This window comes from Trachypithecus francoisi, unplaced genomic scaffold (assembly GCF_009764315.1).
Source record: "Trachypithecus francoisi isolate TF-2019V2 unplaced genomic scaffold, Tfra_2.0 Lachesis_group10, whole genome shotgun sequence".
NCBI classification, from domain to species: Eukaryota; Metazoa; Chordata; class Mammalia; order Primates; family Cercopithecidae; genus Trachypithecus; species Trachypithecus francoisi.
In genome coordinates this window covers 83,462,101-83,489,408 of record NW_022681455.1, presented here as the reverse complement: position 1 = coordinate 83,489,408, position 27,308 = coordinate 83,462,101, and the positions used below count along the sequence as shown (strand labels likewise).

The 27,308-nt window shown below is 48.5% G+C and overlaps 2 protein-coding genes and 1 non-coding gene across 3 annotated transcripts; all 3 read left to right on the top strand.

Moving 5' to 3' along the window:
* Nucleotides 1-801: 801 nt before the first annotated feature.
* Nucleotides 802-3,351, top strand: SEPHS2 (selenophosphate synthetase 2). Its single transcript, XM_033218121.1, has one exon. It carries the CDS (start codon nt 1,251-1,253, stop codon nt 2,604-2,606), a length of 1,356 nt encoding a protein of 451 aa, XP_033074012.1. The 5' UTR covers nt 802-1,250; the 3' UTR covers nt 2,607-3,351.
* A 13,975-nt stretch (nt 3,352-17,326) lies between these two features.
* Nucleotides 17,327-23,361, top strand: DCTPP1 (dCTP pyrophosphatase 1). The gene is made up of 3 exons (XM_033218120.1): nt 17,327-17,516; nt 18,233-18,343; nt 22,521-23,361. The coding sequence occupies exons 1-3, from the start codon at nt 17,416-17,418 to the stop codon at nt 22,819-22,821; spliced, it is 513 nt and encodes a 170-aa protein (XP_033074011.1). The 5' UTR covers nt 17,327-17,415; the 3' UTR covers nt 22,822-23,361.
* Nucleotides 23,362-27,007: 3,646 nt separating this feature from the next.
* Nucleotides 27,008-27,143, top strand: LOC117088889. The gene has a single exon (XR_004439405.1). It is a non-coding gene; the product is annotated as a small nucleolar RNA SNORA42/SNORA80 family (small nucleolar RNA).
* Nucleotides 27,144-27,308: the final 165 nt, after the last annotated feature.

Here is a 27,308-nt window from a genome sequence, read left to right as displayed (position 1 = left end):
GCCCTCCCTAGAAATAGCCCCTATGCTAAGTTTTCTATTCTCTTGTCTTTTAAAAAAGTTTTTATCGGCTGGGCGTGGTGGCTCATGCCTGTAATCCCAGCACTTTGGGAGGCCAAGGCCAGCAGATCACCTGAGGTCAGCAGTTTGAGACCAGCCTGGTCAACATGGCAAAACGCCTTCTCTACTAAAAATGCAGTAATTAGCCGAGTGTGGTGGTGCACACCTGTAATCCCAGCTATTCAGGAGACTGAAACAGGAGAATCACTTGAACCCAGGAGGTGGAGTTTTTAATAGATATTGGCAAACTGCCCTTCATGGCTATATATATTTACAACAATATAGAAATTTTAGAATAGACCAGTCCTGTGTAACTTACTCTGTTCCACAGATGGATGAGTCAACCGATGCTGAAAGTGACTCCACACACAGCTGGTGGGAAGCACCATTAGAATCCATGCAGGTGTCTGGACTTTCAGTCCTAAATCTCTCTCTCTCTCTTTTTTTTTTGTCGGGGGCTGTTTGTTTGTTTGTTATTGTTGTTTGCTTTTTTAGAGTCAGTTTCTCGCTGTGTCGCCCAGATTGGAGTGCAGTGGCGCAGTCACAGCTCACTGCAGCCTCGACCTCCTGAGTCCTAGAGTTCCTGAAGTTCATGTTAACATTTCATTATACTGATGCTGCCTGCAGTTTGCTTACTTAATGGTAGTAGTTTAATTTCTAATTTCTCAAGCTTTCTGTTTTTCCCCTTGGGCTATTTTGCTACCCTGGATCGATCATGTGCGCTGTCAAGTGACCCTTGAATCCTGCCGACCATGAGGTTTGTCGAGTGACCAATCTTCCCTCGTCTACAATTTGTTGGACTTGGAAAAGTTACTCGAAAGGAGCAATGTTCCGTCAGCCGCTGCCAAGAAACCATTTACATTACTAGGAGAGCAAAGGAAAACACGTGACGTTCTGCAATCCCTTTGCGATGGGTTTTGCAAGCCTGAGGTTGTTGCGCCTTTTAGAGTCTAGGAAGCCCGCCTCTCGGTGGCGGAGTCGTCATTGGATGTTGCATCTGTCAATCACCTGGGGTATAAATAGGGGAGTCCGGCGGCTCCTCTACCAGGAAGATTGCGCCTGCCGTAGGTGTCGCCGAGTGAGTCGTGCTGGAGAGAATCCCTGCAGGTAGTATTTGACTTTTACTTCATATTAACCTGAGTTGCAAATAAAAGGGCCCTCTTCTCCCCTCCCTTTCCTGCCGGGCAGGCGCGATGGCGGAAGTCTCGGCGACGGGCGCCTGCGGAGAGGCGATGGCGGCAATGGCAGCAGCGGAAGGCTCCTCGGGCCCGGCGGGCTTGACTCTGGGCCGGAGCTTCTCGAACTACCGGCCCTTCGAGCCCCAGGCGTTGGGCCTCAGCCCGAGCTGGCGGCTGACGGGCTTCTCCGGCATGAAGGGCTGAGGCTGCAAGGTCCCGCAGGAGACGCTGCTCAAACTCCTGGCGGGACTGACGCGGCCGGACGTGCGGCCCCCGCTGGGCCGGGGCCTGGTGGGCGGCCAGGAAGAGGCGTCCCAGGAAGCCGGCATGCCAACAGGAGCGGGCTCCAGCCCCACCTTTCCAGCCCTGGGCATCGGGATGGACTCTTGCGTCATCCCCCTAAGGCACGGAGGCCTGTCACTGGTGCAGACCACGGACTTCTTTTACCCCTTGGTGGAAGATCCCTACATGATGGGGCGCATAGCTTGTGCCAACGTGCTGAGTGACCTCTACGCCATGGGGATTACTGAGTGTGACAACATGTTGATGTTACTCAGCGTCAGCCAGAGTATGAGTGAGGAGGAACGCGAAAAGGTAACGCCACTCATGGTCAAAGGCTTTCGGGATGCCGCGGAGGAAGGAGGGACGGCAGTGACCGGTGGGCAAACGGTGGTCAACCCTTGGATTATAATCGGTGGAGTTGCCACTGTGGTATGCCAGCCAAATGAGTTCATAATGCCGGACAGCGCCGTCGTTGGGGACGTGCTGGTGTTAACCAAACCATTAGGAACCCAGGTTGCTGTCAATGCCCACCAATGGCTGGATAATCCTGAAAGATGGAATAAAGTAAAGATGGTAGTCTCCAGAGAAGAGGTGGAGCTGGCCTATCAGGAAGCCATGTTCAATATGGCTACCCTCAACAGAACTGCTGCAGGTTTAATGCACACATTTAATGCCCATGCGGCCACAGATATCACAGGCTTTGGCATTCTGGGACACTCCCAGAACCTTGCAAAACAACAAAGAAACGAAGTGTCCTTTGTTATTCATAATCTGCCGATAATTGCCAAGATGGCTGCCGTCAGCAAGGCCAGTGGACGGTTTGGGCTTCTTCAAGGAACCTCAGCTGAAACCTCTGGGGGATTACTGATTTGTCTGCCAAGAGAACAGGCGGCTCGCTTTTGTTCCGAAATCAAATCCTCCAAGTACGGAGAGGGTCACCAAGCGTGGATCGTTGGCATTGTGGAAAAGGGAAACCGAACGGCCCGGATCATTGACAAGCCGCGAGTTATTGAAGTCCTACCTCGTGGGGCCACAGCTGCCGCTCTTCCTCCTGACAGTTCAAATGCCTCCTCTGAGCCTAGCTCGTGAGATGAAAGAACAGAAGTTGTTTGGACTTTAGAGCCATTGTCCACAAGCACGGATGGTTCTCAAGAGTTGATTTTAAGAAATTTCCAAAGAAGGCTACCTGCATAGTGGTTCTGGCTGCCCTTTCTAGGTGATTGGAATCAGCCCATCAAAAGCAGCTTTTATGTACATTCCGAGGCCAGAGTAACATTTTGAACTTTGGGGGGATGTTTGTTCATCACTTGGGCAGAAGAGGAGCAAAAATACCTCTGTTTTCTCTTTTCAAAGTAAGATGAGGCTATTCCAGGTTGAGGGATTTTTCTTTGCACTGGGTTGATTAATTTCTGCACAGGGAGTGAGATTATTAAAATAACACACAAAGTAAATTGCAAAATGAAAAAAATTTAGATCAGAAGCAAATGAGTTTTGGACCAATATTGTTGATAACTAAATTGTCGAGAGATCGTATAATGCAACATCAAATTCTTTATTCAGTGTTACTGAAGTACTGGCTCTTTCCTGCTCTGGACAAGAATTGAGCAGCTTGTCTGATGACTGGGAAAGGAGGACCTATAACCATCTGACTTGGTCTCTGTTAATGACGTCTCTCCCTCTAAACTCCATTAAGGACTGGGAGAGGCAGAGCAAGCCTCAGAGCCCAGGCCTTGGTGGTCATTAAGATGTTAAGTCTTTTGCTGCAAATTCCTGGTGATTTGATCAATAAAGAGTAATTTCTTGCTAAATAAATAAAAGAGACCTTGAGAAACTCTTCTGGCTAATGTTTGGTTGTTTGAAATTCAATACAGTTGCCGGGCGCGGTGGCTCAAGCCTGTAATCCCAGCACTTTGGGAGGCCAAGACGGGCGGATCACGAGTTCAGGAGATCGAGACCATCCTGGCTAATATGGTGAAACCCCGTCTCTACTAAAAAATACAAAAAACTAGCCGGGTGAGGTGGCGGGCGCCTGTAGTCCCAGCTACTCGGGAGGCTGAGGCAGGAGAATGGCGTAAACCCGGGAGGCGGAGCTTGCAGTGAGCTGAGATCCGGCCACTGCACTCCAGCCTGGGCGACAGAGCCAGACTCCGTCTCAAAAAAAAAAAGAAATTCAATACAGTCATAAAACGATACATTGAGTCTGGTATAGCAGAGTGAGTGTTTCCCCTGATCCTGGTGAATTGGGGGATTTAACACCCAGATTTAGGGTTGCACGTTCCCCCTGAGATGACAGAAAAGGACTCAAAGCAGGCATATACCCCAAGGGTTACAGGATGGGGCAGGAAATAGCAAAAGGAAGGTGTCAACAGTTCTTGAAAGATGGAAAGGAGGTGGAAGAGGGGTAACTGACTTAGAGGAATCCTTCACAGTAGGGGAAGACAAGAAGCAAGAAGATTGCTTGGAAGATGGGGTAAGGGCTGGGGATAAAAACATACTGGTTGAGAGTTTATACATGGTAATTAGATCTCTAGCGTTCTCCACACTCTTACTTCACACAGCCAGGTGACTGCCCCTCACCTACACAGGTAAAGTTGGGAGCACCACACACAGCAGAGGATAGGGAGCCTAACTGAAAAGAGAATAAAAATCTAAAATGAGACCGCCCAGCCTGCTTCCTCAATTAGCTATTAAAAACACTGGCCAGGCCAAGCCCAGTGGCTCACGCCTATAATCCCAGCACTTTGGGAGGCCAAGGTGGGCAGATCTCTTGGGCTCAGGAGTTCGAGTTCAGCCTGGCTAATATGGCAAAACTCTGTCTCTACTGAAAAAAAAAATACAAAAATACCCAAGCGTGATGGTGTGCCCCTGTAGTCCCAGCTACTCGGGAGGCTGAAGTGGGAGAACCTTGAACCCGCAAGGCAGAGGTTGCAGTGTGCAAACACTGCAGTCCAGCCTGGGCGACGGGAGTGAAACCCTGTCTCAAAAAAATAAAGCCCAAAATCACTGTACCACAAGGCCTCCTAGGGGAAAGCCTTTATTGAATGATGTTAAGCTGGTTTTTTTTGTTTTTTTGTTTTTTGTTTTTTTTTCCAGAGTCACTCTTTTGCCAAGGCCGGAGTGCAGTGGTATGATCTCGGCTCACTGCAACCTCCGCCTCCTGGGTTTACGCCATTCTCCTGCCTCAGCCTCCCGAGTAGCTGAGATTACAAGTGTGTGCCACCACACCCGGTGAATTTTGTGTTTTTAGGAGAGATGTGGTTTCACCAAATTGGCCAGGCTGGTCTCGAACTCCTAACCTCAATCTACCCACCACAGCCTCCCAAAGTGCTGGGATTGCAGGCGTAAGCCACCGTGCCCAGCTAATGTTAAGCTTTTTAATGCCTTATTCTTAAATATGAGCAGTCAAGGATCACCAGGCATGTGAGGAGAGCCTCCAACTTAAACAGAAAAAGGAAACTCAGAGGGACAATACAGGAAATAGGAAAAAAGAATTTAAAAAAATCCACAAAGCAATAATTAAGAGAACCAGCCACTTAGAATATAAAGATAAAGCTAAAACTTGAAAATTTTTAGTAGGGGGCTGGGAGTGGTGGCTCATGCCTGTAATCCCAGCATTTTGGCAGGCCAAAAGGTGGGCGGATCACCAGAGGTCAGGAGTTCGAGACCAGCCTGGCCGACATGGTGAAACCCCACCTTTACTAAAAATATAAAAATTAGCTGGGCTTGGTGGTGCGCGCCTGTAATCCCAGCTACTCCGGAGGCTGAGGCAGGAGAATCATTTGAACCCAGGAGGCAGAGGATACAGTGAGCCGAGATCATGCCATTGCACTTCAGCCTGGACGACAAGAGCAAAACTCTGTCTCAAAAAAAAAAAAAAAACAAAACAAAATTTCTAATAGGAGGCATAAAGTTGCAGAAATTTATCAGCAAGTAGCCCCAAAAGGCCAGGCGCAGTAACTCACACCTGTAATAACTCGCACTTTGGGAGGCCAAGGCAGGCTTGAGCCCATGAGTTCAATACCAACCTGGGCAACATGGCAAAAACCTGTCTCTACAAAAAATACAAAAATTAGCAGGGCATGGTGGTGTGCACTTGTAGTCCCAGCTTCTCTGGAGGCTAGGGTGGGAGGATCACTTGAGCCTGGGAGGTGGAGGCTGCAGTGAGCCGAGATTGCACCACTGCAGTCTAGCCTGGGTGACACAGTGAGACCGTGTCTCAAAAAATAAATAAGCCAGGCGCAGTGACTCACGCCTGTAATCCCAGCACTTTGGGAGGCCAAGGCGGGTGGATCACGAGGTCAGGAGATAGAGACCATCCTGGCTAACACAGTGAAAGGCCGTCTCTACTAAAAATACAAAAAATTAGCCGGGCGTGGTGGCAGGTGCTTGTAGTCCCAGCTACTTGGGAGGCTGAGGCAGAAGAATGGCGTGAACCTGGGAGGCAGAGCTGGCAGTGAGCCAAGACCACGCCACTGCACTCCAGCCTGGGTGACAGAGCAAGACTCTGTCTCATAAATAAATAAATAAATAAATAAGAACATAGACCATGTAGCCATAAAAAAGAATGAGTTCATGTCCTTCGCAGGGATATAGATGAAGCTGGAAGCCATCATTCTTAGCAAACTAACACAGGAACAGAAAACCAAAAAACACAAGTTCTCAGGCCGGGCGCGGTGGCTCAAGCCTGTAATCCCAGCACTTTGGGAGGCCGAGACGGGCGGATCACGAGGTCAGGAGATCGAGACCATCCTGGCTAACACGGTGAAACCCCGTCTCTACTAAAAATACAAAAACTAGCCGGGCGAGGTGGCGGGCGCCTGTAGTCCCAGCTGCTCGGAGGCTGAGGCAGGAGAATGGCGTGAACCCGGGAGGTGGAGCTTGCAGTGAGCTGAGATCCAGCCACTGCATTCCAGTCCGGGCGACAGAGCGAGACTCTGCCTCAAAAAAAAAAAAAAAAAAAACACAAGTTCTCACTCATAAGTGGGAGTTGAACAAATGAGAACACATGGACACAGGGAGGGGAACATCACACACCGGGACCTACTAGGGGGTTGGGGGCAAGGGGAGGGAGAACATTAGGACAAATAGGTAATGCATGTGGGGCTTAAAACCTAGATGACAGGTTGATAGGTGCAGCAAACCACCATGGCACACGTATACCTATGTAACAGGCCTGCATGTTCTGCGCATGTATCCCAGAACTTGAAGTAAAATTAAAAACAAAAGAGTAGCCCAAAAAGATGCATAATAAAAGAAAATCTATGAAGATCAAATGAGGCAGGAGATTCAACATCTAAGTGGAGTTCTAGAATAAGGCAGTAAAGCAGATGGAAGAACAAATATTATCAAAGTTTTCTAGAACTTAAAAGTTGTAAACCACAGACCTCTTGAATTCCTAGCATAGTACCTTTTAAAAGACCCATGATAATTTTATTAAATTTCAAAATGCCACGTATGAAGAAGAGATCCTAATAATAATGATAGCAAATGTTTATACAGCACATACTCTGTGCAGGAAGTAAGTGCTTTATATGTATTAACCCAATCTTCTAACAACCCCAATTTGCATATGAGGAAGCTGAGGTATAGGGAGACTAAGAAATTTGTCCAAGGTTGCATAGTCAGTCTTGTAGGCGGTCTGACTCCAGAACTCATGCTTCTGATCACTATGATCACATACAAAGGTGTGGGAATAATGACACACCTTTGTATGTCATAATGACATCAGACTTCGCAACCTCAAATTGGAAGCTTAAAAACAATAAAGCAGCTAGGTGCAGTGGCTCACACCTGTAATTCCAGCACTTTGGGAAGCCGAGCCAGGAGGATCACTTGAGCCTAGGAGTTTGTGACCAGCCTGGGCAATACAGTGAGATCCTATCTCTACAAAAAAATTATAAAATTAAGTTTAGCCAGGCGTGGTGGCATGTGCCTGAGGTTGAGGCGCGAGGATTGCTTGAGCAACAGAGTGAGACCCTGTCTCAGAAAAAAATATTCAAAAACACAAAAAAACAATAAAGCAATGCCTTCAAAATTCTGAGGGTAAATGATAATCTATGTGGAAGTATACAGCCAGCCACATTTTTCAAATAGTAGAATAAAGATATCTTGGGGCATGCAGGGTATCAAAATGGCTTCATCCCATGTACTTTTTCTTAAGAAACTACCGGAGGATATGCTCCAACAAAACAAGGAAACAGGCCAGGCGTGGTGGCTCACACCTATAATCCCAGCACTTTGGGAGGCCAAGGCGGGCAGATCACGAGGTCAGGAGTTCAAGACCAGCCTGGCCAACATGGTGAAACCCTGTCTCTACTAAAAATACAAAAAATTAGCCAGGTGTGGTGGCAGGTGCCTGTAATCCCAGCTACTACTTGGGAGGCTGAGGCAGGAGAACCGCTTGAACCCAGGAGGCAGAGGTTGCAGTGAGCCAAGATTGTACAACTGTACTCCAGCCTGGGTGACAGAGCGAGACCCTGTTTCAAAAAAAAAAAGAAAAAGAAAAAAGAAAAAAAAAAAGAAAACCCTGTCTCTACTAAAAATACAAAAATTAGCCAGGCGTAGTTGGCGGCGGGTGCCTGCAATCCCAGCTACTTGGGAGGCTGTGGCAGAAGAATCACCTGAACCCGGGAGGCAGAGGTTGCAGTGAGCTGAAATTGCACCACTGTACTCCAGCCTGGGTGACAAAGTGTGATTCTGTCTCAAAAAAACAAAACAAAACAAAAAAAAAACAACAAGAAAGCAAACAAAGAAAAACATGAGATTCAGGAAATGCAACCCAGCACAGGGGAGAGGTGAAGGTAATAGCTATACAGTAGGCTTACAGAGCAACCAGCCCACACTGGACAGGGAGCCTGGAAGGCTTCCAGAAAGGCCTTCCAGAAAAGAAAAATATGAAACTGATATAATATTGATACATTTAATTGTGTGAAAATTCTATTGGCAGGATAATCGAAGATGTGCAAACCATTAGCGGCCAGGCATGGTGGTTCATGCCCGTAATCTCAGCACTTTGGGAGGCTGAGGCAGGAGAACTGCTTGAGGCCGGGAATTCAAAAGCAGCCTGAGCAACAAAATGAGACTCTGTCTCTACCAAAAAAAAAAAAAAAAAAGATTTAGTGATAATCATTTAGAAAATTAGCAAATGACTGCCGGGCACGGTGGCTCACACCTGTAATCCCAGCACTGTTGGAGGCTAAGGCAGGTGGATCACCTGAGGTCGGGAGTTCAAGACCAGCCTTACCAACATGGAGAAACCTTGTCTCTACTAAAAATACAAAATTAGCTGGGAGTGGTGGCAGGCACCTGTAGTCCCAGCTACTCGGGAGGCTGAGGCAGGAGAATCGCTTGAACCCTGGAGGTGGAGGTTGCAGTGAGCCGATATCACACCATTGCACTCCAGCCTGGCAAAAAAAATGAGACTCCGTCTCAAAAAAAAGAAAAAAGAAAGAAAGAAAGCCGGGCGTGCTGGCTGATGCCTGTAATTCCAGCACTTTGGGAGGCCGAGGTGGGTGGATCACCTGAGATCAGAAGTTCAAGACCAGCCTGGTCAACATGGTGAAACCCCGTCTCTACTAAATATACAAAAATTAGCCGGGCGTGGTGGCGGGCGCCTGTAATCCCAGCTACTCAGGAGGCTGAGGCAGGAGAATCGCTTGAACCCGGGAGGAAGAGGTTGCAGTGAGCCAAGATCACGCCACTGTGCTCCAGCCTAGCAACAAGAGCAAAACTTCGTTCCAAAAAAAAAAAAAAGAAAAGAAAAGAAAAAAAGAAAATTAGCAAATGACAACAAAAAATGAATCAACCCAGCCAAAAATAACCCTGTAAAACAAACCAACTTACCAACTCGAGCCCAAAACAACCTTATAGAACAAATGAAATGTAGTCATACTATAGCATTGAACATTGAATTTTTTTTTTTTTTTTTGAGATGGAGTCTCACTGTGTTGCCCAGGCTGGGGTGCAGTGGCATGATAGCAGGTCACTGCAACCTCTGCTCCTGGCTTCAAGCGATTCTCCCGCCTCAGCCTCCCGAGTAGCTGGGATTACAGGCAGATGCCACCATGCCTGGCTAGTTTTTGTATTTTCAGTATGTTGGCTATTTTCACCATGTTGGCTAGGCTGGTCTCGAACTCTTGACCTCAAGTGATCCACCTGCCTTGGCCTCCCAAAGTAATCCTGGGATTACAGGTGGAAGTCACCGTGCCCAAACAACATTGAATATTTACATAGCCAGTTATGAAAATACTATTAACATCAACAACAAAAAATAGGTAAATCAATTCAATCAATTTTTCTCCTGCTCAAAGTGCTTAAACAGCTTTTCCAGCAATTTCTCACCCCTGCTACAGATATCCAACTTCATCTCATGGCACTCTCTCGACCTCTCTCACTACCTGCTGGCCCATCAGCCTTCCCTAGGACTTCAAACAAATCAAGATCCTTTGTGCTTGCAGTTCCCTCTGTCTGGAACCTCACCTCACACTCGCCTGGCTGGCTCGTTCTCAGTCCTGTTTCAGTTCAAATAAAACCTCTTCATAAAGGCCCTCTCCCACCTCTTAGCCAACAACCAGCCACTCTCCAATGCATCACCCGGTTTATTTGCTTTGTAGCTCTTATCCTAGCCTATAATTCCCTTGAGAATGTGTTAGTTCGCTTTAGAATTGTCCCCTTCTGGGACGGGCATGGTGGCTCACGCCTGTAATCCCAGCACTTTGGGAGGCCAAGGTGGGCAGATCACGAGGTCAAGAGATCGAGACCATCCTGGCTAACACTGTGAAACCCCGTCTCTATTAAAAATACAAAAAATTAGCCGGGTGTGGTGGCAGGCGCCTGTAGTTTCAGCTACTCAGGAAGCTGAGGCAGGAGAATCGCTTGAACCCGGGAGGCAGAGGTTGCAGTGAGCCGAGATCACACCACTGCACTCCAGCCTGGGTGACAGAGACTCCATCTCTAAATAAATAAATTAATTAATTAAAATACAAAAATTAGCCAGGCGTGGTGGCAGGCGCCTGTAATCCCAGCTACTTGGGAAGCTGAGACAGGAGAATTGCTTGAACTGGGAGGTGGAGGTTGCAGTGAGCCGAGATCGTGCCATTGCACTCCAGTCTGGGCAACAGAGAGAGACTTCATCTCAAAAAAAAAAAAAAAAAATTGTTCCCTTCTGCTAGTATGTAAGCACCATGATCGTAGGGATGATGTTCAGTATCTCCAGCAGCTAGAACAGTGCCTGGTCCATAGGTACTGTCTTTTCACTCTTTTGGGGGCTCTTGGCATCTCCTGCAATTGAAACTGGTACCACTTTTTTTATTTGAGACTGTAACCCAGACTAAAATGCAGTGGCACAATCATAGCTCACTGTGGCCTTCACATCCTAGGCTCAAGTGATCCTCCCACCTCAGCCTCCCCTGAGCAGCTGGGACTAGAGGCACATACCACCACACCCAGCTAAGTTTAAAAGTATTTTTGTAGAGATGGGGTCTTGCTATGTTGCCTAGGCTGGTCCCTGGCTTCAGGTCGGGCACGGTGGCCTGTAATCCCAGCACTTTGGAAGGCTGAGGCAGGCGGATCATTTGAGGTCAGAAGTTTAAGACCAGCCTGACCAACATGGTGAAACCCTGTCTCTACTAAAAATACAAAAAAAATTAGCCAGGCGTGGTGGCACAGGCCTGTAATCCCAGCTATTTGGGAAGCTGAGGAAGAAGAATGGCTTGAACCCGGGAGGCTGAGGTTGCATTGAGACAAGATCACAGCACTACACAGCATCCTGGGTGACAGAGCAAGACTCTGTCAAAAAAAAAAAAAGAAAGAAAGGGAAGGAAGGAAGGAGGAAGGAAGGAAGGAAGAAAGAAAGGAAGGAAGGAAAAAGAAAAGAAAGAAAGAAAGAAAGAAAGAAGAAAACTCCTGGTTTTTCAAGTGATCCTCCTGCCTTGGCCTCCCAAAGTCCTGGGATTACAGGCATGAGCCACTGCGCCTGACCCTATTTCCTTTTAGGAGGAAGTTTAGGAAGGCTTTTCAGAGGAGGTGGCCTTGAAACAGGGCTCTGCAGGATGGGTGGCATTTGGATTTGGATGTGCACAGAATGGGGCAGGCATTCCAGATGGAGGGAACTGAGGAAGCAAAGGTTGGGAGGGAAGAGTCCAGAACATCTGTCTGGACTTCAGCAAATGTGTATGGGCACAGGATGGAAAAGCAGGTTGAAAGAAGCCTTCAAAGGGTGTTGGGGACTCTCTGGCCTGAATGAGCTAGGCTGGAGATTCCTAAAAGCCTCTGTCCTGACTCCCCCTGAAAACTTTAAGAACAAATATTCTGAATTATAGCAGCACCTTTTCTCCCAGTAGCAGAAGGATGTGCTGCAGGCATGGCCTGCCTGCCTGGCCCAATCCATCCATCCTGTCATTAAACCTTTATTGGCTTGCACTGGAAAAACACCTTTGATTTGAAAAGACTCAGGCATTCCATCTCTTGGGAAGATAGGCTCATAAAGGGCTAGTCACTGTGGCACAGTGGTTGATGCCTGTAACCCCAGCACTTTGGGAGTCTGAGGCAACAGGATCACTTGAGTCCAGGAGTTCGAGGCTGCAGTGAGCTGTGATTACATCACTGTACTCCAGCCTGGCCAACATGGTGAGACCCCATCTCTAATAAAAATACAAAAATTAGCCAAGCATGGTGGTGTGTGCCTGTAGTCCCAGCTACTCAGGAGGCTGAGGCAGGAGAATCACTTGAACGGAGCTTGCAGTGAGCTGAGATCATGCCACTGCACCCCAGCCTGGGCGACACAGCAAGACTCCATCTCAAAAAATAATAATAAAATAGAAATAAATAAATAAGTAAACATTAATAATATAGAAAACATCTCACCATGTTGCCCAGGCTAGTGTCAAACTCCTGCGCTCAAGCAATCCTCCCGCCTCAGCTTCCCAAAGCCCTAGGATTACAGAAGTGAGCCACCATACCTGGCTCCAAATCTTGGTCTTTTCTGCCTAGATTATTGTGTTAGTCATTCATCTCCAGTTCCTTGACTTTCAGTATTGTCTAAATGATTGAGACTGCCACATCTGAATGTGTAGCCCTGATCGCTCCTCTAAACCTTAGATTCAAAACTTCACTGCCAACTCACCATGCCTCTTCAACTTGCCTTGCCCTAAACCACACGCCTGAGGCCATATGTGTTCAGTCCTGCCCCTCATCTTTTCCATCCCCAAATCAGTCACCAACCACCCACAGGGTTGCCAAACCCTCAAAATCTGTAAGCCATTCTATCCTTTCTCCCATCCCCCATTCAAAACCAACAAAAACCTCCAGATCTACCTTCAAAATACGTCCCCAAGACATCCACTTCTCTCCATCTTCACCCCCCATCACCTGGCTCAAGTCACCATCATCTCTTGCCTGGACAACAGCAGTAACTCATCCCCCTGCTTCTACTCTTGCCTTCTCCAATTCTTTTTTTTTTTTTTTTTTGTGGAGACAGAGTCTCGCTCTGTCACCCAGGCTGGAGTGCAGTGGCACAATCATAGCTCCCTGCAGCCTCGAACTCCTGGGTTCAAATGATCTGCCCAAAATATGATCACTCTCCTGCTTAAAACCCTCTGAGGCTGGGCGTGGTGGCTCACACTTGTAATCCCAGCACTTTGGGAGGCCAAGGCGGGCAGATCACCTAAGGTCAGGAGTTCGAGGCCAGCCTAACCAACATGGTGAAACCCTGTCTCTACTAAAAATACAAAAATTAGCTGGGCGTGGTGGCGCATGCCTGTAATCCCAGCTACTAGGGAGGCTGAAGCAGGATAATTTCTTGAACCCGGGAAGCAGAGGTTGCAGTGAGCTGAGATCACACTACTGCATTTTAGCCTGAGCAATGGAGGGAGACTCCGTCTACAAAAAAAAAAATCTAAAATGAAACTCATGGTGAATTGGTCTGATCTGACCTCTTTTTACTTCTCCTACACTGTACACATGCAACCACTCTCTCTTTTGCTCACCACCTTCCTGCCACACTGCAATATGCCAGGACTTTCCTGCATTAGGCATTGGTTGTTCCCTCTGCCTAGAACTCTATTCCCCTTGATTTGTCCTCAGCTTAAATGTCACTTTCTAAAAGGCAAGTAACAGAAAACTGAACTAAAAGTAGTTTGACCATTAAAGGAGTTTATTTTCTTATATAGCCAGAGTCCTAAATTAGGGTATTTCTGGAACTTGTACAATAAGTGGCTCAGCAATGTTAGGAAGGATCAAGTTCCTTTCTATCTGGCTGACTTGCCAATTTCAGCCTGCGGACTAGGTTTCCTCTCAAGCCTCTCTTCACATACCAACATCTAGAGGTAGAAACATTCTGTGTCTTTTGGGGTCTTGTTTGTTTGATTTTTTTTTTTTTTTTTTTTGAGACAAGGTCTCCATCATCCAGGTTGGAGTGCAGCGGGTTGATCACAGCTCACTATAACAAACTCTCCTGGGCTCAAGTGATCCTCCCACCTTAGCCTATGAGTAGCTGGGAATACAGGTGCATGCCACCATGCCCGGCTAATTTTTTTTAATTTTGTGTAGAGTGTCGCCATGTTGCCAGGGCTGGCCTCAATAGATCCTCCTGCCTCGGCCTCTGAAACTGCTGGGTTTACAGGCATGAACAACCATGCCCAGCCCCTGTAATTTCTTTAAAGCACTAAGAAGAACATTTCCCAGAAATTTCCAATAGACTTTCTCCAACTTGGCCAGGCAGTGGCTCATACCTGCAATCCCAGCACTTTGGGAGGCCGAGGCGGGCAGATCACGAGACCATCCTGGCCAACATGGTGAAACCCTGTGTCTACTAAAATACAAAAACTTAGCCGGGCGTGGTGACGCGTGCCTGTAGTCCCAGATACTCAGGAGGCTGAGGCAGGGGAATCACTTGAACCCAGGAGGTGGAGGTTGCAGTGAGCCGAGATTGCGCCACTGCACTCCAGCCTGGTGACAGAGTGAGATTCTGGCTCAAAAAAAAAAAAAAAAAAAAAGACTTCCTCCAACTTACTATCCATAACATGCTCATTCATAAACCAATCAATGGCCAGGGCAATGGGAATACTATGACCAGTCAAGTAGAACAATCAAGTGGAGGAGCGTGGACTCCCAAAAAAAATCAAGATTCTATAAGTGGCCAGATGCAGTGGCTCACGCCTGTAATCCCAAGACTTTGGGAGGCAGAAGGGGGAGCATCACTTGAGGTCAGGAGTTCAAGACCAGTCTGGCCAACATGGTGAAACCCCATCTCTACCAAAAATATAAAAATTAGCTGGGTGTGGTGATGTGCACCTGTAATCCCAGCTACTTGGAAGACTGAGGCAGGAGAATCACGTGAACCCAGGAGACAGAGGTTGCAGTGAGCAGAGATCACACCACAGCACTCCAGCCTGGGTGACAGAGTGAGACTCCTAAAAAAAAAAAAAAAAAAAATTCTGCAAGAATAGAAGAGGAGCCAGGCATGGTGATGCTCACTGTAGTCTTTACACAAGTGAGCTGTGATTATGCCACTGCACTCTAGCCTGGACAACAGAGCCAGACCCTGTCTCTTCCTCAAAAAAAAAAAAAAAAAAAAAAAAGACTGGAGAAGAGGAAAAAGAGCAATTAAGTAGGTAACCTACAATGCTTACTATATATCTTCCTGGACTATGCAATCTAAACATGCCCCCAGTCACTTTTCATAGTATGTATGTAAATATTTATTGAGACAGGGTCTCACTCTGTTGCCCAGGCTGCAGTGCAGTGGCGTAATCATGTCTTACTGCAGGCTTGACCTTCCTAGGCTCAGGTGATCCTCCCACCTCAGCCTCCCAAGTAGCTGGGACCACAGGTGTGCACCACCATGCCCAGATTTTTTTTTTTTTTTTTTGAGACAGGGTCTTGCTTTGTCACCCAGGCTAGAGAACAGTGGCACGATCTTGGCTCACTGCAACCTCCATCTCTCAGGTTCAAGCGATTCTCATGCCTCAGCCTCCCGAGTAGCTGGGACTACAGGCGTGCACCATCACACTCAGCTAAGTTTGTATTTTTGATAGAGACAGGGTTTCACCATATTGCTCAGGCTGGTCTCAACAAACTCCTGACCTCAAGTGATCCACCCACCTTGCCCTCCCAAAGTGCTAGGATTACAAGCGTGAGCCACTATGCCCAGTCTTTCATAGTATTTAAAATAGTCACATTTATTTTTTTCACAATATTTATCACCATTTCAGGCAATACATCATAGGGTCTAACAACAGACTGTGAAGCCAAACTGCCTGGATTTGATGCCGGCTCTACCACTTTACTAGCTGTCAAGTTATTTAACCTCTCAGTTTCCTTATCTTTAAAATGGGGATGACAACAATATTACCTACCATATAGGGTGGTTGTGAGGATTAAATCAGTTGCTATGAGGATAAATATGTAAAATGCTTAAAACAGCTACCCCAGTTCCAGTTCATTCCTGAGGTCCCACTGTATTCTAAAGACACTCTTGTATCCTTATAATAAATTCCTTTTGGCCGGTGGGCGTGGCTCATGCCTGTAATTCCAGCTCTTCGGGAGGCCGAAGCAGGAGGATTGCTAGAGCCCAATCCAGCAGTTCTGGTTCACAGACCGGCCTAGCCAACATGGTGAAACCCTGTCTCTACAAAAACTTAAAAAAATAAAAATAATAGATTTCTTTTTCTCGCTAAAACCGGTTTAAACTCGTTTCTGTTGCATGTATCCAATTTTGACTGCTGGATAATATCATTTGTATAAATATACCTCCATGTACCCATTCTTCCGTTGATAGTCATTTTATTTTCAATTTTTTTCACTCTTAGAAACAAAACTGTAATGAACTTCTTGCATGTGTCTGTCTGCACATATTCATTAGTTTCTCTAGGGCATATACCTAGAATTGCAATTGTCACAGCCTTGGGATTTTAATTTCCAAAATCTGACTCTGCCTTTTCCTGCACTTTCTTACGCTTTCACTTCCACCAAGCTGGAAGCCTCTTTAAACATGTGGAAATCAGAGATAGTAGCCCTAATAAGGGTACAATAATAAATCATTCTTTACAAGACTACACCTGTTCTAGGGTTTCATAAAGATCTCTGCTTCTCCCATGGCCAATAACTCAGTGGTTCTGATTTGAAAGCAGCAACTCTGTGACTCGCCACCTCGCATATTCCCTGGTGTGAGTGAGCCTGGAGTTCTAGTGTGTGGGGTGGAGGAGTCGTACTCGGGACCCATGAGGCTGGTGAGGCCGGCACAGGCCAGACCATAATAGGCCAAGTGTTTCAGAGCAATGTACGCTGCGCTGGGGCCTATTACCTTCCTTAGGACAGGGATGGGGCGCCCTCCATCGTTTCAACCACAGGACACAGCGATAGCGGGGAGCTGAAGTACTGCTGTGGCCTGATCTTACTCCACTCTTCCCCTTCAATCCCATCCAAATAGTGTGGGGGTTGGCCTCGAGGGTTCTCAATGTCCTTAAGCCCTGAGAGATTTAATATCTATGCATAGGGCCTTTCATTTGTAGGGTTTTCCACCTGGCAGGCCCTCTTCCGCCGCCATTTCGCTTTGGCGCCGTCTGGAGCCCATAAAAGAAGTGACGCGTCTGCGCTTCCCCGCCCTCTGCCCTTCGTCTCTTCCCCGAGTCGAATTGGTACCTATACCTTTAAGACGCAGGGCCTAGCGGAAGAATTCCACGGCCTAAGACTAGAGCGCGCGCTTGAAGCTCCCTCAGATTGGTCCAGTGAGGGAAGGGGCGGGCTGTAGCAAACTCCACAAAAGTCACTGGTCTCCTTACTCAGGCTCCGCCCCGTGAGGCAAAGGAGAACGCCTGTAATTGGCCAGAGCTCTGGAGGCGGGGCTTCCAGCGTGGCGCGTGGGTTTTCCGTGCAGTCGCGGCTGCAGCGGGTGGGCGGCATGTCTGTGGCCGGTGGGGAGATTCGTGGAGACACGAGGGAAGAGGACACTGCTGCTCCCGGCCGGTTCAGCTTCAGCCCGGAACCCACGCTTGAGGACATGTAAGCAGGCCTGGCCCAGCTCAGGGTGGGGAAGTCGCCCCTTTCTCCCGCGTTTTGGGGAGGGTTCCTGCATGTGGTCGGGAAGCGGGCTGGCAGCGGGGCTCGGGTCCTGGCTCTGCGGGCTGTCCCTGGGCGAGCTTTCTTACCTCATCTGCAAAATGGGCGTAGCGGTGCACACCTGAGTCAAGGGAAATGGGGTGGTGGCCCTGAGTGATCACTAGGAACGCCCTTCAGCCTAGTCCTGGGAAGATACCGGCACCCGATACCGCCTCTGCTCTCCAGGCGCCGGGCGTACGAGAGGGGCAAATGGTGTGCTGAGAGGTGGAAGAGGTTATTTCTTGCTGGAGGAGGTCAAGAAAGGCTTCTTAGAAGAAGGGCCTGTGGAACTGCCTTCTGTAAGAGAAATTGGATTTTGATGTGCGGCGATTCCAGGTGGAGGAAAGAAACTGCAGAAGTAGCAGCAGGAGATGGAATAATGAAGAGAGGTTTGTTACATTTGGCGAGATGTTAAGGGCAGCCCAGGGGCACGCCCGTTTTATAGATGAGGGACCAAGTTCCGGAAAGAGGAAACGACCTGCACAATACCATCCAATGAATTAGTTGCAGAATCTCCTGATCCCAGGCCCCCATTACATACAACTGGGGTAGCTGCCTTTGGGCCCTGCATCACTCTCTAACCCTGAGACTTGGGCTTACACGCCTTTGTCCTGTTTCAGTCGTCGCCTCCATGCCGAGTTTGCTGCAGAACGAGACTGGGAACAGTTCCATCAGCCTCGGAACCTCCTCCTGGCCTTGGTCGGGGAAGTGGGGGAGCTCGCAGAACTCTTGTAAGTAGATGGAAAGCTTCCTGGTAGAGTCTGAGTTGTGGGGGAGGGGAGGGGAGCATTTATTTGGTCTTCAAACATTCATGGGTTCGATTTCCTCTCCTCATTGCAAGGCTCTTTGCTGTTGTCGGGGATGCAGAAAGGACTCACGGGTCCCTGCTCTCTAGGGGCACCCAGCCTCCTGGAAGACAGAGGTGTGAGGTGTGAAAGCAGCAGGGTAGGTCCCATCTAGGAAGAAGTAGTGGCAACAACCCTTTTTTTTTTTTTTTTTTTTTTTGAGACGGAGTCTCACTCTGTCGCCCAGGCTGGAGTGCAGTGGCTTGATCTCGGCTCACTGCAACATCCATCTCCCGGGTTTAAACAATTCTGCCTCAGCCTCCCGAGTAGCTGGGACTACAGGTGCTCCCCACCATGCCTGGCTAATTTTGTATTTTTAGTGGTTCCACCATATTGGTCAGGCTAGTCTCGAACTCCTGACCTCAGGTGATCCACCCGCCTTGATCTCCCAAAGTGCTGGGATTACAAGAGTGAGCCACCATGCCCGGCCCAACAACCCTTTTCCTCTGCCTCTGGGGCTGAAAGGAAGGTATTCCGTAGAGGACCTGCCTGTGGCATTCCAGACATGGGAACTACATTTGCAGGGGCAGTGAGGCAAGATAGGGCAAGTTCAATTCAGGGAGAATCTGACGCTCCTTCAGTGTAATCTTCTCGGGAAAAATCAGGGATTTGGAATCTGTTTGTTCTGATGTGTCCCAAGTGCCCAGTGCATAGTAGACACTGAACAGGCATGTGTTGGATGAGTGATAGGGCTGTGGAGGAGAGGGGTGGGAGATGAACCCACAAAGATAGGATTAGGGCTAGAGCATGATGGAGAGTTTGGATAGAAGACCTGACCAGATATGAGTGTTGGAAAGATCACTGTGTCTACAGGGTGGATTGGATGGATCACTGAGAGAATGGGGCAGGGGACACCAGAGAGTTGGCTCGTGTAGACCAGGCAAGAGGCGATGAGCCCTAGACCAGGACAGTCATTTTTTTAAGAGAAAGGGTCTCACTTTGTTGCCGAGGCTGGAGTGTAGTGATGTGATCATAGCTCACTGCAGCCCAAGGAGCTCAAACGATCCTCCCACCTCAGCCTCCCGAGTAGCTGGGTCTACAGGCGTGCGCCACCACCCAGCCTGGCTAATTTATTTTTATTTTTTATAGAGGTGGGATATTTCGCTGTTGTTGCCCAGGCTGGTCTCAAACTCCTGGTCTCAAGTGATTCATTTGCCTCACCCTCCCACAGCACTGGGGTTACAGGTTGAACCACTGCACATGACCTCATGACAGATTTATGAACATCACCTATGTGCTAGGTCTTCTAGAATCGAGATATGGCCTGGAACAAGGCAGAAAGTTTTCCACCTTCACAGTGGAAGGAGATTGACAGTACATCAGTAATCTCATATTAGAAGATGTGGAATTATGACAAGTTCTGTGAGGAAAAGAACACAAGGTGATGACCCAGTCTGGCCAACGTGGTGAAACCCAACCTGGACAATACCCAGTAGAGACACCCAGCTATTCTCTACTAAAAATACAAAACTTAGCCAGGCATGGTGGTGGACGTCTGTAATCCCAGCTATTCAAGAGGCTGAGGCATAAGAATCGCTTGAACCCGGGAGGCAGAGATTACAGTTAGCCAAGATCGCAACACTGCACTCCAGCCTGGGTGACAGAGCAAGACTCTGTCTTAAAAAAACAAAAAAGGGCCAGGTGCAGTGACTCACGCCTGTAATCCCAGCATTTTGGGAGGCCAAAGTGGGCAGATCACTTGAGGTCAGGAGTTTAAGACCAGCCTGGCCAACATGGTGAAACCCTGTCTTTACTAAAAAATACAACCATTAGCTGGGCATGGTGGCACGCCCCTGTAGTCCCAGCTCCTCTGGAGGCTCAGGCAGGAGAATCGTTTGAACCCCGGAGGCGGAGGTTGCAGTAAGCCAAGATTGTGCCACTGCATTCCAGCCAGGGCGACAGAGCAAAACTCCGTCTCAAAAAACAAAACAAAAAAGACCAGCCTGGCCAACATCCCAAAACCCTGTCTCTACTAAAAATGCAAAAATTAGCCGGGTGTGGTTGCAGGCGCCTATTAATCCCAGCTACTCGGGAGGCTGAGGCAGGAGAATGGCTTGAACTCGGGAGGCAGAGATGGCAGTGAGCCGAGATCATGCCATTGCACTCCAGCTTGGGCGAGACTCCGTCTCAAAAAAAAAAAAAAAAAAAAAAAACCAGCCGGGCACTGTGGCTCATGCCTGTAATCCCAGCATTTCAGGAGGTCGAGGCAGGTGGATCACGAGGTCAGGAGATCAAGACCATCCTGGCTAACACGGTGAAACCCCATCTACTAAAAATACAAAAAAATTAGCCAGGCAGGCCCCTGTAGTCCCAGCTACTCGGAAGGCTGAGGCATGAGACTGGCGTGAACCCGGGAGGCAGAACTTGCACAGTGAGCCGAGATTGCACCACTGCACTCCAGCCTGGGTGACAGAGCGAGACTGTCTTAAAAAAAAAAACCACAAGGTGACGAGCCAGGAGGTGACATCTAGGCTGAGCCCTAAATAACAGGAAGGAGCTAGCCCAGGGAATGCTGGGGGATGGGGAAGCATTCAAGGCAGAGGGAGTAGTGAGTGCAAAGGCCCTGTGATAGCTTGGCCTGTGCGCAAGGCAGAACAAGCCAGAGTGGCCTTAGGTGGGGAGTGAGAGTGGCGGGCAGGGGCATTGGAAAAGGCAGGCATCAGCCCATGCAGGACAGGAGGGCTTTGTTGGGAGTTTAGATTATATTCCAAGCACAGTTTGGATTTTAGCAGAGAAGGGGAAAAACGTCATTTGTGGGGTTTTTTGTTTGTTTTGAGATGGAGTTCTGCCCTTGTTGCCCAGTCTGGAGTATGATGGCGTGAGGGTGTGATGGCAGGTCACTGCAACCTCTGCCTCCCGGGTTCAAGCGATTCTCCTGCCTCAGGCTCTCCAGTAGCTGAGATTACAGGCATGTGCCACCACGCCTGGCTACTTTGTATTTTCAGTAGAGATGGGGTTTCACCATGTTGGCCAGGCCATTCTTGAATTCCTGACCTCAGGTGATCTACCCACCTCAGCCTCCCAAAGTGCTGGGATTACAGGCATAAGCCACACCACCCAGCAGATTTTTGTTTTGTTTTGTTTTTTGTTTTTTTGAGACGGAGTCTTGCTCTGTCGCCCAGGCTGGAATGCAGTGGTACGATCTCAGCTCACTGAAACCTCTGCTTCCCGGTTCAAGAATTTATCTGCCTCAACCTCCCGAGTACCTGGGATTATAGGTGCCCACCACCACGCCCAACTAATTTTTTTGTTTATTTAATAGAGACGGGGTTTCACTGTCTTCACCAGGCTGGTCTTGAACTCCTGACCTCGTAATCTACCCGCTTCAGTTTACCAAAGTGCTGGGATTACAGGCGTCAGCCACTGCGCCCGGCCTGATTTGTGATTTTAAAAGATGGTCTGTGCTGGGTGTGGTGGCTCATGTCTGTAATCCCAGCACTTTGAGAGGCCGAGGAGGGCAGATCACCTGAGGTCAGGAGTTCGAGACCAGCCTGGCCAATATGGCAAAACCCTTCTCTCCTAGAAAAACAAAATTAGCTGGGCATGGTATCACATGCCTGTAATCCCAGCTACTCGGAAGGCTGAGGCAGGAGAATCGCTTGAACCCAGGAGGTGGAGGTTGCAGTGAGATCACGCCATTGCACTCCACTCCAGCCTGGGTGACAGAGCAAGACTCTGTCTCAAAAAAAAGAAAAGATGGGCAGGAGTAAAAGTCTGGGCAGGAGTAAAAGATGAGTTAGCAGGGAGATGAGTGGGGAGGCTTCTGCAGTGGTCCAGGTCCGAGGTTTGGTCTGGGGTGGTGATGGCTAGGGCTGGGGAGAATTAGAATTGGGCCTCAAAGCTTTGTCTCAAAAAATGAAATGTTCTTTTGGTCACTCCTTGGCCCAGGGAGAGACACAGACATCTTGGTATCATCTGTTGGGCTCTCTTCCCCACCTGACTCTTCCCAGGGCCCAGATGGGTTGGGTCATCGTTGGAGGTGGGTGTTATTACTGCAAAGACTGGCAGAGCCCATTGTCCCATGTTACATCTGAGTGTGTGTCTGTCTGTGTTCCACCCCTAGTCAGTGGAAAACCGATGGAGAACCTGGCCCCCAAGGCTGGTCCCCCAGGGAACGGTTAGCCCTTCAAGAGGAGCTTAGTGACGTCCTCATCTACTTGGTGGCATTAGCAGCCCGCTGCCGTGTGGATCTGCCGCTAGCAGTGCTCTCCAAAATGGACATCAACCGGCAACGCTACCCAGCCCATCTGGCCCGCAGCTCTTCCCGCAAGTATACAGAATTGCCCCATGGTGCCATCTCTGAAGACCAGGCTGTGGGGCCTGTGGACCTTCCCTGTGACTCCACGGGCCAGACCTCAACCTAGAAAGGTGGCCACAGGACTTGCAACTCAGGGTGGTGTCTGAAGAGCAGAGGGTGGCCTGGCTCTGGAGCCTTTTTCTAGCCTTTTCCAAATAGATCGTGGGCCTGAGGTCTCCACTTCTTAAGGTCTGAGGCCCAGCAACCTCTAGAAGGTAGCCTCCTGGTGTTTGCTCTCCCAGTAAAGTGATTTTGGGCAATAACTTGTAGATTCTTCCTGGATGGCCAGGGAGGCTCTCTGTCTCAGCAGGTGATGGCGAGGGGACCAAGGGTGCCTCTGAGCCCCATTCTCGTGTTTCCCTGTTTTTACCTTTTGCCTGCAGGGCAGAGAGATCTGGTTTTTAGCAAATTCCCAGTAGGATGTCATGTAAGTTCCTTCCCCCTCCTTTTAAGAGATTGGAGGCTATAAGAGTCCAGATGCTGGAGCCAGGCTGTCTGGGTTCAGATGCCATCTTTGACACTTGCAAGCTGGATGACATTACTCAAATTAATCTTTCTGCACTTCAGCTTCCTTGTCTATAAAATAAAAAGAATAGTACCTGCCCAATAGGGTTGTGAGGTTTCAATAAGTTATGTGAATGCTCAGGGTGGGGCCTGGCACGTAGTAAAGCACACTTGGTAAGTTTGCGGTTATTGTTATTACCTGTTTCCCTTTTTTTTTTTTTTTGTAAGACAGAATCCCACTCTTATTGGCCTGGCTGGAGTGCAGCAGTGTGATCTCGGCTCTCTGCAACCTCTGCCTCCTGAGTTCAAGTGATTCTCATGCCTTAGCCTCCCAGCAGCTGGGATTACAGGCGCCCACCATCACGCCCAGTTTTTTTTTTTTATTTTTTTGAGATGGAGTCTCACTCTTTCTCCCAGGCTGGAGCACAGTGGTGCGATCTCAGCTCACTGCAAGCTCCGCCTCCTGGGTTCACACCATTCTCCTGCCTCAACCTCCCAAGTAGCTGGGACTACAGGTGCCTGCCACTATGCCCGGCTAATTTTTTGTATTTTTAGTAGAGATGGGGTTTCACCCTGTTGGCCAGGCTGGTCTTGAACTTCCGACCTTAGGTGATCTGCCCACTTCAGCCTCCCAGAATGCCGGGATTACAGGCCTGAGCCACCGCGCCCAGCCATTTGCCTTTTCTTATTATTATTATTTATATATAGTGTTGAGACTGAGTCTCGCTCTGTCACCCAGGCTGGAGTGCAGTGGCGTGATCTCGGCTCACTGCAACCTCTACCTTCTCGGTTCCAGTGATTCTCCTGCCTCAGCCTCCCAAGTAGCTGGGATTATAGGTGCATGCCACCATATCCAGCTAATTTTTGTAATTTTAGTAAAAATGGGGTTTCACTATGTTGACCAGGCTGGTCTCAATCTCCTGACCTCATGATACGTTCACCTCAGCCTCCCAAAGTGCTGGGACTATAGGCGTGAATCACTGCACCTATATTTGCCTTTTTTGTCTTTTTAACTCAACTATCATGGGCCTAGAGCAGGAAATCAGGGTCAGGTCTCTGATGTGGGGCGAAACAGGGCTTCCTCCTTGGTAGAAGTAAAGGCTACCCACACCAAGGCTGCCACACCAAGGCCAATTTATTGTTTTTCCTCTCCACCTAAAGATAATGTTGAGGGTCGAGCGCGGTGGCTCACGCCTGTAATCCCAGCACTTTGGGAGGCCGAGGCAGGTGGATCACCTGATGTCAGGAGTTCGAGACCAACCCAGCCAACATAGTGAAACCCCATCTCTACTAAAAATACAAAAATTAGCTGGGCGTGATAGTGGGCGGCTATAATCCCAGCTACTCCAGAGGCTGAGGCAGGGAAAATTGCTTGAACCCAGGAGTCAGAGGTTGCAGTGAGCCAAGATCATGCCACTGCACTCCAGCCTGGGCGACACAGCGAGACTCCGTCTCAAAAAAAAAAAAAGATAGTGTTGAGTGTGTAAGATTTGCCTGTTCTGTGACTTTGGGCACATCACTTTTTTCTGAGATATCTCTGACTGCCTCCGTCACAGGGTAGGCTAATGCAGGGGAAAGGACTTTTAAACTACAGTTGACCCTTGAACAGCACAGGTTTGAGTTGCGTGAGTCCACATTTGGTTGAATTTTTTTCAACCAAACATGGTTCAATAATACAGTATTTGTGGGATGCAAAACCCATGTATGTGGAGGACCAGCTTTTCCTATACGTGGGTTCCGCAGGGCTGACAGGGGCTTGAGTATGCGTGGATTTGTGAACACGGTGGGGTGTGTCCTGGAAATAGTCCCCCACGTATACCAGAGGACATCTGTGCTTTCAGAATCTACAATGATCGCTGATTTGCTGCCTCTCTGAGCCAGTCTGCAAATCAGTAAAATGAGGCATTCTCTTTTCCTGGCCTCACTTTCTTACGTTTCTTATCCAGTGACCCCCATTCTTATTTCCTAGGTAAAACAGCGCATCAGATTATGTGCCCAAACCCGCCTTTCTTCTGGCTCTCCAGTGATGATGGGATCTGCATCCTTACGAAGCCCTGATTCCTTCCTCTCCTTAATTGGGTGTCTGCTTTCCCTTCTGTATGATCAGCTTCTCTTCATTAGCCCTTTCTTCCTGTGCAGAAAGCATATATGAGTCCCTTCCCTGTTGACATAAGTGAAACCATCAAACCTGGAGCAGCCTCTTCAAAGGGTTGGCTGTATTCCCCCACTCTGCTTCCCCACTGTCCCATTTACAACCTTGCCTCCTGGCTGGTTTTCACCCCCCTCCACTGAAACAGCTCTCGCCACTTTCCCCACCCTCATGACAAATGCAGCGGGCACCAGAGCAGCAGCTGATCGCCCACTCTCCCTGAAACACTTTCCTCTAGATTTCCCAGATAAGATGCTTACCTGGTTTTCTTCCTACCTCTGGCTATTTTTACTTATTTTTAGTGGAGACAGAGTTTCACCATGTTGCCCAAATTGGTCTTGAACTCCTGGCTTCAAGTGATCCTCCTCCCTTGGCCTCCCAAAGTGCTGGGATTACTGGCGTGAGCCACCGTGCCTAGCCACTTTCAAGACTCTTCTTGAGTGCTTTCTTATGGACATGGTGTCATGGACTCCAGACCTGATATCTCTAAGCTGTTATTGCCAGTCCCCTCCCTCATGCTGACCTAACGTTTAGCATGTCCAGACTGGGGTATAACAATTGCCCCCACTTCAGGTCCTGTCTTGCTCTTCATCCTGCACCCCCATATCAGTGACACTGTCCTGTAGTCACCCAAGCTAAGAAATGAAGTCAGTCCCATCTCCTTTGCCTCAGCTCCAGGTCTACCACTATGAGTTCCAGCTCCCTACGGATGTCAGCTCCATCCTTCCCCTCTAAGCCCTCAAGGCTTTGCTACCTTGGATACTTTAACCTCACTTCCAAAACCTTTTTGTCCCCTCATTCCACCCCAGGGAATATCTGCAAGCTCTACTGACCCTGGAATGCAGCTTTAGGGGCTCTCTTCACACTTCCCCAACCCCAACTTTACCTTCAAGACCCAACTTAAACATCACATCTGAGAAGAGCCTATCTTCCCATGATAGCACCAGTTGACACTGGACTGCAAGTGCCTGTTTACTTGTCCCTTGTCTCTGCCATTCATTGGCTGTGGCAAAAATGGACAGAAAGATTTACCTAGCTAGGCATGGTGGCTCATGCCTAATCTCAGCACTTCAAGAGGCAGAGGTGGAGAAGGGTTGCTTGAGGCTAGGATGGGAAGACCAGCCTGGGCACCATAGCGAGACCCTGTCTACATAAATAAATAAATTTATTTATTTTTTGTTACTATTTTTATTTATTATTACTATTTTTTTGAGACAGTCTCACTCTTGTCACCCAGGCTGGAGTGCAATGGTGTGATCTCGGCTCACTGCAACCTCCACCTCCCATGTTCAAGCAATTCTCCTGCCTCAGCCTCCTAAGTAGCTGGGATTACAGGCATCTGCCACCATGCCCGGCTGATTTGTTTTTGTTTTTGTTTTTTGTGTTTTTGAGATGGAGTCTCACTCTGTCTCAGCCTTCCGAGTAGCTGGGATTACAGGCCAATTAATTTTTGCATTTTTAGTAGAGACAGGGTTTCACCATGTTGGCCAGGCTGGTCTCGAACTCCTGATCTCAGGTGATCTGCCTGCTTCAGCCTCCCAAAGTGCTGGGATTACAGGCATGAGGCACCTTGCCTGACCCAAAATAAATTTAAAACAACGCATGGGTTTGGATTTATGATGGGCCGGATTCCCTGGGCCTCTCATAGTACCCCATGCCAGAGCAAACTGTAGCCCCAAACCATTGCCTGGCCTCTATGCCCATAGGCTGCTGGCACTGAAATGGGTTGCATAGTAGAAAACAAGAAAAAATAAATTTTATAACTTTGGAATTTAAAATTTTTTATTTATTTTTGAGACAGCCTCGCTCTGTCGCCCAGCCTGGAGTACAGTGCCACAATAGTAGCTCACTGCAGCCTCAACCTGTGCTCAAGTGATCCTCCCACCTCAGCCTCCTCATTT

Coding starts and splice junctions, on each gene's coding strand:
- DCTPP1 (XM_033218120.1), top strand. CDS start 17,416: ATGTCTGTGGCCGGTGGGGAGATTCGTGGAGACACGAGGGAAGAGGAC. Junction 17,517..18,232: donor GAACCCACGCTTGAGGACAT/GTAAGCAGGCCT, acceptor GTCCTGTTTCAG/TCGTCGCCTCCATGCCGAGT. Junction 18,344..22,520: donor GGGGAGCTCGCAGAACTCTT/GTAAGTAGATGG, acceptor TTCCACCCCTAG/TCAGTGGAAAACCGATGGAG.